Below are 15,140 nucleotides of genomic sequence, written 5' to 3' on the forward strand. Positions count from 1 at the left end.
AGAATGACATTCCTTGGAATAAATGCATTCCTTGGAATAAGCGAAGTTCAGGCTTAACAGGAAAATATTACAGTGTTATTTCTCAAATAAAGAAAGTCACACCTGAAACTAAGGCCAAAACACACCCTGGAAACCTGAAAATCGTTACAAATCAAGCTGTGAAAATTGTTAATTTTATTAAAAGCCAAGGTTTAAATTCAAGAATATTTACGATTTTATGCCAAGAAATCAGCAGTAAACATGAAACACTTTTGTTACATTCCGAAGTATGGTGGTTATCCAGAGGCAAAGTTTTAATTTGTCTTTCTGAGCTTCGATCAGAAATTCAAATTTTCCTCTGTGATTAAAAATCTGAATTGCAGAAATGTTTATTTAGCAAATTATGGTTGGTGTGCTTAACATATTTAGCTGATATTTTTGAAAAGTTAAATGACTTAAATTTAGGATTACAAGGACAAAGTATTAATTTGTTTATCATTAGAGATAAAATAAGTTCAATGATTAAAAAAAAAAAAACTCGAGCTAACAATTAAAGAAATTGATAATAATATTTTAAACTTTTTACCAATTTTAGAAAGTTTTCTGCTTGAAAATAATTTCAAAATAAAAGAAGAATGTGCATTCAACATTAAAAATCATTGTTTTCAATTGATGAATTTCAACATGCATTTTCCTGAGGATTACGAAAAAGAAAATTGGGTTAGAAATCCCTTTTGTTCAAATTTGCCTGAAATCCAGAACCTGAGATTAAAGAACTAAGAGATAATCATTTAAAGAAAACCATGTAGGTGATAATATGGGAATTTTATTTTATTACTAATATGGGAATTAAATAAATGAATACAACCAAACATTTACAGCAAATTATTTTATGACAGTTTTTTTTTTTCCTACACTTATGAATTCTCCTACTCTCCTTCTTAATTCGGCCACTTACCTGATTATTCACAACAATATGAATAGTACCATGAGTAGAATAATCTGGCAAATCACTTAAATGGAAAGTTTCATACACAACACCTTGACCTGAGAAAGCAGCATCACCATGAAGCAAGATACTCATCACCTAAATGACAAAGAAAAATTCAAATGATTCATAAGATTTGAAATTATTTCACTTGATATATAATTAAAAATTGCAAATACATTGGGTCATCCTGAAAATTCTGTTCCCCCCTCCAATCATAAATATATATGAAGCAGCAATGTAAACCACATAACCACATGTTTTGTGATATTTGCAACTGGAAAAATCTTTTAAAAAAAAATTACATTTATTCGTAAAGAAGTTAATGAGGTGATGTTTGACAGTCTCCAAAAATGTGAATGCCAGTATGTTCAGAGAATTTTGAAGCAGTCTAAAGAGATGAAAATCTGTGGAGAAAAGATCTGCTGAAAATGGGAAATGAAGCAAAACATCTCAGACATATTTTATCTCACACTCATTGAAACAAGGGGCCAGGTATTGTCATGGTAGAAGATAACACCTAGATGACTGATCAGTTCTAGGTGCTTCGCTTAGGTTTCTCCTATCAAAATTGGCATTTGGGAAGTGTTTTTCCCAATTTATACTTTGATTTGGTGACAACAATTCATAACACACAAGTTCTTTTTAGTTCACATACATAAAGCATTACTTTTTGCGGATGCGCCCCCATCTCCTTGTAACCAAAGAAGGATTGTTTGGCATTACTGCAGAATATCCATTTCTCATCTTCAGCAATGAGCCCCCTTTTTTAAGGCTCCTTCATTTTACTTGTATTTCAGCAAAGAACCACAGGCCAAAATTTGTACAAGCATATTCAGCTTTGTTAAATCACGGGGTAGACATACACTGAAGTAACTTACATACCTGATGACATGACAGCATACTATACTTTTTGGAACATTTAGTCTATTTGGTAGTTTTTGCATTATATAACACAGAGTTTCAGAAACAGCATCTTTTAATATGTCCTTGTTTACAAAGTATACTCATTAATACTCGGACACTTTTGTTTTTATTATTCTTGTATTTACCACAGAGTTGAAAATTTGGAACTTACCTAATGATGAAACATCTTCCATACAATTTCTTCAAGAACGAAGAATCGTTCACTCTGGAAGAAAGTGCACGGAAAACCATAAAATTAAGTTCTACTTCAATTCGAAAGAAATATCAGAATGGAGAAATGAAGATGTGGATTTGAACATTTCTGCGTTAACCATAAATTTATCAATTCTGATACTAGTTAACAAACTCAAACTTTTGAAAAGTTATGGGGCAGTGTGAAATAGACTTTAATGTGGCACGGAACATAACCAATTAGATTCTTATTTGAGTTAATGTAATGACAGCAGCATCCTAAAATGTAAATCTTTTCAGACATTTTAAATGATATCTGCAGTTTCATGCCTCTGCATTAATCTTAATTCACTAAATTCTCTAACCAATTTTTTTTTTTTTTTTTTCTAATTTATTTGGCAAGGTTTTGTTTCTTTGGTAAGTTGCTTTATTTATATTAAAAATTTCTAATTGTATGAATATCTGTTATGTTAGTCCCCCCCTTGGATTTTTCTTCAACGGAACAGTATCATAAATATTTTGCCAATTATTTTTATGCTTCGAATTTTTCGCCGAAATCATCAGCTTTTGATGATATCTGAATCCGGCTCTGCACTGAGAGGGAAAAAAAAAAAAAAAAAAATATGCCATAGCATATGATAGAATTACAGAATGTGAACAGTTAAGACTGCATTTACACATATACTTCAAACAAAAGTCACTCCTTTTCAGCAGAAACAAAATAATTAGGGGAAAAAAAATGTGCTTTGATTTAGAAAACAGAATTTTCCAGATGACCCAATACTAGCTCAAATATTATAATTTACACAGAGTATTAATATAAATTTTTCTATAATTCTAGCGACCCCAGACAGCGTAAAAGTTCATTAATATAATCTTTTACAGCCAACACGAGAACTATAAATTAAGTTTGGATAACCTCAAAGAATACTAGAAATCAGTAATATAATCTTAGTTTTTTTCTAATTTGCTACTTTTTCCAGAAAGTGTTTTTATATCAATCCCTATAAAAACTACTATTATCAATTTATGTAAAAGATACTACTAACATACTACTAGTTTTGATTTAATTAATTGAAATAAAAAGAGTAATCATTCTTATATATTTTAATATTTCAACATGTTATTTTTTTAATTCCAAATTTATCAGGCACAAAATTTCTGTTCATAATTAAAGAAAGAATGGAAAAGTCACCTCAAAAAGGCTAAACATACCTTTTTCCCTTGAGTATCACCACGGTAAAATTGTTCAGCGCGAGTCTTTCCTTGCACCACAGGATCAACAGCTGTAAAATGAATACACGTAACATTAATTTTGCATTTTACTTCTTACATATCATGTTTTATATTTAGGCAACAATCCGGATCAACAAACTTCATTCAAATAGAAAAATATTATATTAAATGAATTATTTCAAACACAATAAAAAAAAAAATCTTTCAACTTAACTTAAAAACTGCATATCTAAATTTGGATAGCAGATGTACCTACCTTCCAGATGAGATGGGTTAGCAACTACTGCAAGTTTAATATTTTTGTTTGTTACTCTATTTAATCGTTCATGACACATGCCCAAATGATATTTTACGTCACCAGAACCCTAAATAAAAGAAAGATAAAATGAGCAAAACTTTAAACAATAGCTAAAATTATTATAGATGCCTGTCTGTGTTTGGGGTGGTATCTCTTTGGATGGAAGCCCAGATCTCCATATCTTTCTACATGGAATTGTGAATGCTCAGGCCTACAGAAATGACACCCTTGACACTTATGTGAACCCAAATGCTGGGGCAATAGATGATGATTTTTTGTTACAGGATGACAATGCTAGATCGCACAGGGCTTGCATTGTGGATGATTATCTTCAGCAGCAAACAAGTCAAAACCAACTCTGATTAGCTCACCAGATCATTTTCAATTATGCCATAGTGGCTTAGGATTGATGATCCACTTTAGATTGAAGTGTCATCTATTTTCCAAAACAGAGTCAAAAACAATCTAGCAGTCATAAATGGAATTTTTACATCTAAGGGGTGCAGCAGAAAGTGCTCTAACAGCAGCCTGGGAGTCAATAAAGAAGTCAATAAGTCATTTGGCTTCATTCTCTTGCCAGTTTTCTCAAAAAAGAAAAATTCAAATGAAAAACTCTGACAACATATCCAGTACAAAGACGATAAACTTTATTTCACACATTATAATCATCAAAGCTGAATAAAATAAATTGTGAACTTAATGACAATATTAATTCTGAAAGGATTAATAGTATTGATAAATGCAATATGGAAAATAGATACATTTACTGTAAAAAATCAGCATTTTTTGATTAAATGTAGGCGAAATGTATTCTGTTAAAATACTCATTGCTAGTAAAGATGCAATCACATGTAATTTAACAGCTCATTTTATTTTAAACATCTCTTAACAGCTATTGATTACCTCTAATAATACAACACAAAGTCCAAAATCCAGATGACGAGCCAAACAACTAATAAACAAACAAAAAAGTTTCAGGTTTTAATGGTCGCCCAAAAGGGCTCTTTTAAAGTTTCAGTAGAGATTATCAATAATAGCGATGGTTGTTCATGTGGAACTGTGAAATATTTCATTTGATACTAGATGAATAGACATTAAGACTAACAAGGAACATTTTAATATCTTTGAAAAGTTAAAAAAAGATAATGTAATTCTATAGAGGTATTTAAAGTTTTTTAATTAGATGTATAATGCATTAAAAGCATTTTTCTTTCATTGAATCAGATTAAAAAGTAGAAAAATTAAAAATAATGTTCTAAGACCTGATTTTATTACTAATGACAGACAAATTAAATTTGAAGATAAATATCTCACATTTTATTGAGTGGCAATAGACTTGAATGAAAAATGATCAATGCTAAATCGTGTTTTGAGACTAACAGCCCTTTTCGGCTACTAAATAAAATGAAATAATTTTTAAAAAATCCTCCCTTACAAAATCTATGAATGGAGAATGTAATTCTTTACAAAAAGAAGCAGGAGTGCTGTATATGTGATTTTTTCCCCAAACAACCGAGATTCCTGCATATTACGTTTAACACTTTCCAGCACACTACCTTTTAAAGTTAGAATTTCGATTTAAAAAAAAAGGTAGGCAGTCTAATTAGGCCTAGAGGAGTACACAGGTAAAATTTTGTGAAGATAGCACTTATCATTTTAATTCTGTGGGTATGCCTGAAGCAGGAACACCGATTATTGAATAGAGCTTCGAAAAGAGTGCTGAAACGAGCATTGCTTCGAAGCACGTAAAAGAGTAAGAGATTTTGCCTACGATTAAAAAACACTAGATTCTGAATACCCTAGCAGATTTAGCATTACCCAGGGGTGCCACGGGGAAACCTGCTACTCTACACCCCCTAAAAAGCTCTTTTTGGTTACAATGATTACAAGCGTCTGAATGGAAAAAAAGTAACTTGGATATATAATATTTACATTATTTAAATTTCATATTTACACTTTCGTCTATTTTTTCCATGGTGGTACTTTTCAAAGAAAGTGACACCATCTTTGATAAAGCACAACCCAATATTGCACGTTTTGCTCATGTACCAGATGCGTATCAGATTCACTATCTGAATGCAATTCGTGTAGCACTTTGAGTGCTTCAAAAATGGTCAGCCCTCTCTGATACATTTGGAAAATAATTAAAAATCCGACAAAATAAACTAATATTATATCTACAATTAGGAAATTATAAACTATAAAATAAATTAAACATCAAAACTAACAAACATAGCGCTAGCAAAACTTTGGTTTTGAACGAAAGCGAAAAAGAGAACTGCTGTAATGAAAAACCAAACAGCTAATTGGTGAAATTACCCAACTTTCAGACAATCACCCCAACAATTTGTTAGTTGATAACCAAACATCCCCTCCCCCCCCAAAAAAAAGAGAGAAAAGAAGAAAGAGCAAAACAGGAAATGAAACACAGATGTGGACCCACTTTTCTGTTGTCAATGAACTGACTGATGAGATGCGGAGAAACATAAAATACAGCCTCTCAGTTGTTCTAGTTTCTCAGTGAGTCCACTCTGGGAACACCTGATGTTTGCCATTTCATTTTAGGCAAGATTTTAAGGTAAAAATTTTAAACTAATATAGAATAAGGAGATTAGCATACAGGGAGGGAAAAAAAAACACAGAGAAATTTCTTTTCAAACAATTCCTTTTATACCCTAAAACAATCTAGAAGATTTCTTTGAAAAATAAGGATATTAAAAATCTAAACATGGTTAAAATATATGGATTGGTTTGTGTTGAGCTGCCAACTATAAATAAAGAAGGTTCAGAGTAACCTATAAGTCCTTTTTTATTCAATTTTTCTGTGCGTACAGAAGAAAATTTTTAGATGTTGCAAAGGGTTAGATACCTTCTAGCTCAGGAACCACATTCATAGTCCAGGGCAACATTCTTATCGATGATGTGGTTAAATGACTGGCAAGTTTGGCTATATTTTCTGGTAAATGGATAAATATTAAATTGGAAAAAAACTGCAAGCTGATTTTCTTCTTTTAGTACTTAAAATAATTCTCTACATTAGATATGCAGAGAAAAAAACTACCAATAAAAAAAATTTTACATTATAAGTGATTAAATACATTACATTCTTACCTCATCAGCTGGCTCCAGGCCACTGAATTGTGCAAATATCTGCTCCAAAGGTTTTCGACAAACATTTGCCAGAACATTAAGTCTTCCTCTAAAAAATCATGAAACATAGTATTTATAATAAGATTACCACACAAAAACTATAAACTGAACACATCAATAAATCAAGTTACATGCCATTTCTGGTTACCTAGTGCACACAGCCTTATATTACACAGTTGTCTACAAAGCAATAAGGTTGTTTTGCTTTCTTATTATTTGTATTTACTGGAGTAGCACTCTAAATATTCTTTAGGAATTTTCTCTCTGCATTCACAACTTAATTAGCTGTTTGACACCAGTTTTAAAGCTTATCTTGGTATCTAAACATTTTTATTATATAGTCTCTCTATTTTAAATAAAACTGTTTCTCTTTGAGTTAAGGTTCAAGGATTACCAAAGGTTAAAGTGATAGCGACTATGAGAATCACAGTGCTTGAAAAAGATTAAATTATATTATGGTTTTTTTAAATTAAATATAAACTTGGTTGTTTTGACAAAAGAACAATTTAACCCCTTTAAGATACACATTAAAAAAGGTGCTACAGTCAAAAGTCTTTAATCCGGACTCGTCGGGACTTCGGCGATTCCGGATTATCGATTTTTCCGGATTATTATTGATCATCAGTTTAAATCTGGTAAGATGGCATGCAGAAATTATAAAATTAAAAATATGAAACCGTAATTTATAAAATAATGAGCAGTTATGATCTAAAGGGTATCAAAATTTACAAAAAAAGAAGATTAATATTTATTTGTTTACTTTATTAAACATTTCTTTTCAACGTGCGCATGCGTAAAGCATACATTACGCATAGCCGAAATTAGAAAATTGCAACCAGAAAACTATTTGATTTGTATTCGTGATATTTATAATGACGAGGAATTTGATTTAAATCATATCAAAGACGGAGTACATCAAGATAAAATACTATATTTAGTAAGGAATTATAAGCCGAATAAAATAAAAACATCTGCCCTGAAGATAACGATAGTGTTGACAGATCAACTTCCAGTTCATTGCGCGCCACGACGTTCCCCATCCCCCGCGCAAAGCAGCGTGAAATTGATAAACAGATTTCGGAACGGTTAGATAAACAAAGGATATGCCTTTATCCATTTTTTGTAGCAATTCCCCTTTTTGTTTGATGGACATCGAAACATACTTTCGTTTTGTAGATCCTTTGGGATCTCCAGCATCGGAAATTCTATTTGACATAATCGAAAGTTCAAGCTTACTTTTATAAAATTGCTCTTACAGTCTGCAAAAAATAACAAGCCGGATCCAATTCGAAGATTAAGGAACAACGCAATTATCAACATTAACTGAAATAGATAATTAGATAATTTTAGCTTATACCGTCCGTTATACATTAAACGCGCACGCGAAAACGTATTCTGCGATTGCGCAGACGCATATGCGCAGTCGTAAAGGTCTTGCGTGCACGCGTAAACGTCTATGTGCATGCGTCAACACGGCGCATGCCCAGAAAGATTTTAGCTTTGAGGTCCGGATTATAGATCATTCCGGATTATGGGTGTCCGAATTAACGACTTTTGACTGTATAACAAAACAGATAATTTATTTCAAATGCATAACCAAATGGAATCTTATGCGGCCAGTTGAAGAAATTTTTAAAAATAAACTGTATTACCTTCATTGTAAGGCTCGTAAAATGAGATTTGTCCAAATAAATGCCTCCTCAATCAATTTTTTAAGTTACATAAAACTTTCAATTATAGAACTCAAACGTTTAAATATCAACTATAATGTCATTCCAATTTCTTTTTGGTATTGCAGTCGGCTTCCCTAACCACTACACTGTTTGGGCGGCTTAATACCGAAGGGCCCTGGTTTAAATTCTAGAGGAGGCATGGATGTAAATTGTCTGTCCTCTCACAGGAGATAACAGCGGAATGCAAATTTATTCCAAAAGCTTGTTACATTGATAAGAAAAAAAGGGGGAAAAAGAAAGTGGTATTATTATTATTTAATATCGTATACACTCATAAGTAATACATTCAGTTTCAGCTTTTATTTCATTTATACAGGCACAGGCTGAAGAAAGGCCGTCACCTGTGGATCCATGTAGCCATAATAGGTATCGGGCTGGCCTTGCTAATTGCTAAGCTTCCACCCCCAAATGGAATTTCAAAGAAGACCTTATGAGGCATTCTAAGGTTCTCCACCCCCCCCCCCATCTATACAAGTACAGATTGAAGCAAGACCAGCACATTGTGCATCTATGTAGGTATATAAGGTATCGCCTAGCTTTGCTAACTGCTAAGCTTCCGTATCATGCTGAATCACTGGAATTCAAAGGGAGAACCCTGAAGGGCAATCCAAGGGTCTCCTACCCTTCTTTCCCTACCTTCACCTTCTCGAGAGGATTTTGGCTCGCATGTACTTTGAATACCCCCTTGCTACACAGACACGATATGCTTACAAACATTCATGCTTTTTCTGAGATGTGTGTAACTGCTGTTTCCTGTTAAAAATTGGCCATCAAATGTTAAGCCCTCTGTACACAACAAAATGTGATCAGTATTTATAAATCAAACAGCTGCATTCTGCCTGTACTTTAATGTTAATAAACAAAAAGAGGATCTAGAATGAGTTTTCTATAGTTCATGGTACTTTTTCCTCAAACAGGCTTTTAATATAAATTCGAAAAGCTATCAACGAAAAGTCACAATATAATTTAAATGAATTTTTCCTTAAATGATATTAATATATATACAGGGTGATTATAATTAAAGTTTAAGTTTCAAAACGCTACAAAAAAAGAACCACTGATGAAAATGATGTGAAATTTGAAAGGAATGTTATTGAAGAAGGCGGAAAGCGTATGGCAGAAGAAAAAATTTAGTTTCAAAAGTTAGCAACAGATGGCGCTGTAAGCGGCAAAATCACGACGAGAAACGAGAAGCGATTCGTAAAACAATGGCTAAGGTGGAAGTTACACATTAAAATGCATTGACAAATTAGAATTGTTGAATAATTTTATTTGCATGACTGTACATATCACATCGAAAGGGACAAATCGGTTTCAAGAGTTTTGCGGCGACATACCGCATAAGAACCATTCATCAAAGAAGTTCGGAACTGTCGCGAGACTGGCACAAAACATGTTCAATATGGTGTTGTGTGCAACAAGTTGAAAGCGACAAACAGCATGTTCCACAACGGATCGCAGTGTCTCCGGGGTGATGTTCAGAATATGTTGCGAAATGCGTGCCTTTAATTCCGCTAAATTTGCAATTGGAGCATGGAACACAACATCCTTCAGATATCCCCACAGCCAGAAATCACACGGAGTAAGATCAGGCGATCGGGACGGCCAGGCTGCAGGGAAATGACGGCTGATAATTCGAACATTTCCGAAATGGCGCCTCAGCAGCTGCTTCACGGGATGTGCAATGTGCGGAGAAGCGCCATCTTGCATAAAAATGATTTCATCCACACATCCACGCTGTTGCAGAGCTGGAATCACGTGGTTGCGCAAAAGAGACGCATACCTCTGACCAGTGACGGTTGCAGTAACAGGACCGGAAGCACCCGTCTGTTCGAAAAAATATGGTTTTAGGATAAATGATGCCGTAAAGCCACACCATACCGTGACCTTTCCAGGATGAAGTGGTACGGGGTGCGTTGCCAGTGGATTTTCTGTTGCCCATATTCGACAATTCTGGGTATTCACGTATCCTGTCAGATGGAAATGGGCTTCATCTCTCCACAAAATTTTCCACGGCCATTCATTATCCACTTCCATGCGAGCCAGGAATTCTAACGCAAACGTCTCCCTAGCTGTCAGGTCAGGCGGAAGCAACTCCTGCACATGGCCAATTTTGTACGGATAGCATTGCAGGATGTTTCGTACAATTTTCAGCACCGTGCTTGTAGGCCTGTCCAATGTTCGGGCAATTCCTCATGCACTGCATGGTTGCACACCACCGGCCGACCCCTCCTGTAATGCTGTGGCCACTTCTTCAACTACCGTCGAATGCACTCGTTTTCTCCCTCTACCAGATTGCACATCAAACAAACCTGTCGTTTCGAATTTTTGCATCGTTTTCTTTAGACCTACGACACTCATTGGACCAACGCTTTCTTTTATACCCTTCAGTGTCCTGAATTTTTGCAGAGCTACTCTTGCACAATCATCATTCTTGTAATACAGCTTTACCAGCAGATCGCGGTCCTGCAGTGAAACACCCATGGCGAACGTCTGAGACGCGAAATGAGGAACAGCCTGGTACCTGGCGGCTTTATAACACTGAAATTTAACTAACATTTTAATTTGTCTTCTTCCGCTTGCAGCGCCATCTGTTGCTAACTTTTGAAACTAAATTTTTTCTTCTGCCATACGCTTTCCGCCTTCTTCAATAACATTCCTTTCAAATTTGGCGTCATTTTCATGAGTGGTTCTTTTTCTATAGCGTTTTGAAACTTAAACTTTAATTATAATCACCCTGTATATACAGTATAAGTCCATAATCCGGACATTCATTATCCGGAATGATCTATAATCCGGACTTCAAAGCCACACTTTTTTTTTTTTTAATGCTTTGCGCATGCATGTAATGCGTTTACGCATGCGTGTTTAATGTATAACGGACGGTATAAGCTAGGCTAAAATTATCTTTACTATTCTAAAGCATTTCAGTTAATGCTGCAGATTGCACTGTTCCTTAATCTTCTAATTGGATCCGGCTTATTATTTTTTGCAGACTGTTAGAGAAATTTTATAAAAATTAAGCTTGAACTTTCGATTATGTCAAAAAGAGTTTCCAATTCTGGAGCTGCCAAAGGATCTACAAAGCGAAAGTACGTTTCGATGTCCATCAAACAAAAAGTGGAATTGCTGCAAAAAATGGATAAAGGCATATCCATCTCAAAATTATGCGAGGAGTGTGACATTGGAAAGTCACTCTATATGACATAAGCAAAAAGAAAAAGGAACTTTTTGAATTTTTTTGTGGATTCCGACACCCCACTTGCAATGAATAACAGAAAAAGGGTTCGTTATGCTAAAAGTGACAATTGACTGGGTCAGACAGCATCGCAGCGAGGCCATGCCATTGACGTGTACAATGCTAATGGCTCCAGCCAAAATATTTCATGAAGAAATGAACTTAAACACGGAGTGCACATATTCAACAGGCTGGTTAACCACCATAAGACAAATTAAAAATTTCAGGTGAAAAAGCTTCAGCTGATACTGAAGCTGCTGAACAATTTGCAGATGAATTCATTGAACTCATTACTAGTGAACAATTATCTCCAGAACAAATTTACAACGCTGATGAAATTAGTTTCTTTTCTGGCAATATTTACCATGAAATACCTTGGCAACCTCTACCAAAAAGGCTCCAACTAGTGTCAAAGATTCCAAAGCTAGACTAACAATTTTAGCGTGCACATATGCTGCAGGAACGCACAATTGCAAACTTTTCGTAATCGGAAAAGATGCACGACCTCGAGCAATTAAAGGAGTAACGATTTTCCCCATTATATATTGAGCAAATAAAAAGAGCATGGATGACACAAGCATTGATGAATGATTGGTTTGAAAATCATTTTATACCTGAGACTCGGCGACATTTGAATTCGGTTGGTTTAAATGATGACTAAAAAATAGTCCTGATTGTTGACAATTGTTCAGCGCATACTTCACTTAAAGATTTAGTGAAAGATAATGTATCTGTATTATTCTTCCCTCCAAACTGTATGTCTATCATTCAGCCTATGGATATGAGAATAGTGCACGTGCTGAAATGCAAATATAAAGTAGCATTTTTAAAATCTATGTTAAATTTCTTGAACAATATCAAGACTATTCAAAACTTTTTGAAATTTTTTAGCATAAAATCTGCTGTGTGGAGTATCGCAAAATTGTGGGAGGATGTGTCTCCAGATGAGTTAAAAAGTGCTTGGCATAATTTACAGCCAGTTACCATATTTCATGGTGAGGACGGTGAAGATGATAGCTGTGAATTTGAAGGTTTCTGGACACCGCAAACTAAAGGTGAAATTTTCCAGTTATTGGATTTTGTAAAGAAATGTGGAGAAGCGGTAATAAATGAAGATGATATAACAGAAGTTTTTCATTGCGATGACTATGCCCCAATCATCAATCAATTAACGGATGGCGAAATCTGTAGTATGGTTCTAAATCCAGAAAATACCGCTTCTGATAGTGAAGAAAGTGATAGAGAGGTTATTGAAAATGAAAAAATTTCGATTGACAAGTTAGTCAGTATTCTCGACACAGCAATTACAGGACTTGAACAGTGGAACTTTGTAACTGAACAAGAAATTATGTCTGTTTATAGAATTAAAGAGAAAGTATTAGCACAAAAAATGAAACAACTTAAACAACTTACATTGAAATAAATGTTTAATAAACTAAATTACATTAAGCTATTTTTTGGTAAATTTTGATACCCTTTAGATCATAATTGCTCTTTATTTCATAAATTATGGATTCATATTTTTAATTGTATAACTTCTGCATGCCATCTTACCAGATTTAAATTGATGACCTATAATCCAGAAAAACCCATAATCCAGAATCGCCGAAGTCCCGACAAGTCCGGATTATGGACTTTGTACTGCATATATATAAGGAAGACACCCAAATGTTCGGAATGACAATCAAAATACATCTTTCATTTTGTTTGCTTAAACTGCATTAAAACAAAATTCACAGCAGTTTTAAACAATATATGAACACATATTCATTTCTATGCTAATGAAACACAGATACATTTAACAACTTTTGATAAACTATTTATAGCAAACAATCAACATCTATTTTAAAGAAATATACCAAAAAGTTACTTTTCTTTAAAGAATAAGAGTAAAAAATAATGCATGCTTTCTCATTTTTTGTTACACTGTTGCTAAGTTAATGTGTTTACTACACGCTAAAGTTACTGTGCTTAATTAAGTACTAGCATCTAGCACGCAAGGCTAGATGCTAGTACTTAATTAGCCTGCTCGTTCATCTAGCAGGCAAGGCTGCTAGATGAGCGGGCTGCTGCCAAAGCAAAAGTTACTCCTGAAAAACAAGTGTATAAAAATATTTCAATATGAATGAAATCAATTCATTCTTTCCAAGCAACAACCAATTTGTGCAGAATTTTTTTGCTGCCAAACCAGGATGCAAAACGATAACACAATAAATTAAATTTAATGTTGTAAGGTTTATCCTAAGTTTTTAACAGTTTAGTTAAACCTGTAAAGTATTTCTCCCGCCTTCCTAGCGTGCCTTCATGGTGTAGTTCTGCAAACTGGGCCGGTATCCAATGGTCCATGGTTCCATTCCCAGCAAAGGCGCCCAAACTAAAAGGGTGGTAGATGATGAATCTTCACACCCAGGATTTGGCAACTGGGTCCCCTAAAAACCCCAGTCACTCTTTAAAACAGGGAAATATATAAGGTATTTCTCCCGCCTTCTTAGCAAGCCTTCATGGTGCAGTGGTCTGCACGCTCAGCGCATAATTGAGAGGTGCACGGTTCGATTCTCATTCCAAGGCGTTGCATATTTTTCATCTTGCTTGCTTCCAAAAAATACTTGATGTCTCTACAAAGCTACTCTCCTGTCTTTTCTTAATTCAGCTTACAATTTCCTATCAGAATGTGTTTTTAGAATCGTGGTTAATACAAATGAGTAAAAGTGGTATTTAAGTCGAAGTTCCACTGACTTCAGAACAGAGCCTTAAGAGTTTCTGACAAGCACGCATTTGCCTTTTTGGCTAGGTCTCTTTCTAAGCTTATAAGATATTTCTCCCGCTTTCCAGGCATGCCTTTGTGGTCTAGTGGTCAGCACACTGAGCCAGTATTTCAGAGGTTCGTGGTACGATTCCTGGCGAAGGGGACTGCTAATTTTTCATCTTGCCTGCTTCCAAAAAATGCCTAATGTCTCTACAGTGGCCCCCCGACCTAAAAGGGAGTTGGATGAGATATCTCCACACCCAGGATTTGGCGAATGGGTCCCCTAAAAACCCCAGTCACCCTTTAAAAAGGGGAGTATATAAGGTATTTCTCCCGCTTTCCTAGCATGCTTTTGTGGTGTAGTGGTCAGGACACTGAGCCAGTATTTCAGAGGTCCGTGGTTCGATTCCCGGCGAAGGCGATTGCTAATTTTTCATCTTGCCTGCTTCCAAAAAATGCCTGATGTCTCTACAAGCTATTATTATGCTCAGCCATATTATAGGGCCTTAATCGCTTCACTAGCTTCCATATTTAGGGGCTAACTACTCATTATTTTGATAGCTTCAGTTATATCTTTTTAGTTAATTAGTTAAGTCTTATTTCTTATTACTTTGAGTTCAAGCCCAAGTGGAGGCTTTGCTGTACACCCTGAGAAAGTGGCCAACTATTTTAAT

General features: G+C 34.7%; 1 protein-coding gene across 1 annotated transcript in view; it reads right to left on the minus strand.

Annotated features, from left to right (window-relative positions):
- The window catches only part of Ogdh (oxoglutarate dehydrogenase Nc73EF), an 84,476-nt gene that overhangs the window by 45,389 nt on the left and 23,947 nt on the right, over positions 1-15,140 (minus strand). Inside the window, exons 7-10 of the mRNA XM_085819888.1 lie at positions 6,711-6,798; positions 3,558-3,666; positions 3,281-3,351; positions 938-1,066 (exon numbers count right to left, since the gene is read on the minus strand). Coding sequence (XP_085676014.1) covers positions 938-1,066; positions 3,281-3,351; positions 3,558-3,666; positions 6,711-6,798 — 397 coding nt within the window. The remainder of the gene's footprint in view (positions 1-937; positions 1,067-3,280; positions 3,352-3,557; positions 3,667-6,710; positions 6,799-15,140) is intronic.

Source organism: Stegodyphus dumicola, chromosome 7, assembly GCF_044657685.1.
Source record: "Stegodyphus dumicola isolate Sdum_Otavi_A_Nest chromosome 7, ASM4465768v1".
NCBI classification, from domain to species: domain Eukaryota; kingdom Metazoa; phylum Arthropoda; class Arachnida; order Araneae; family Eresidae; genus Stegodyphus; species Stegodyphus dumicola.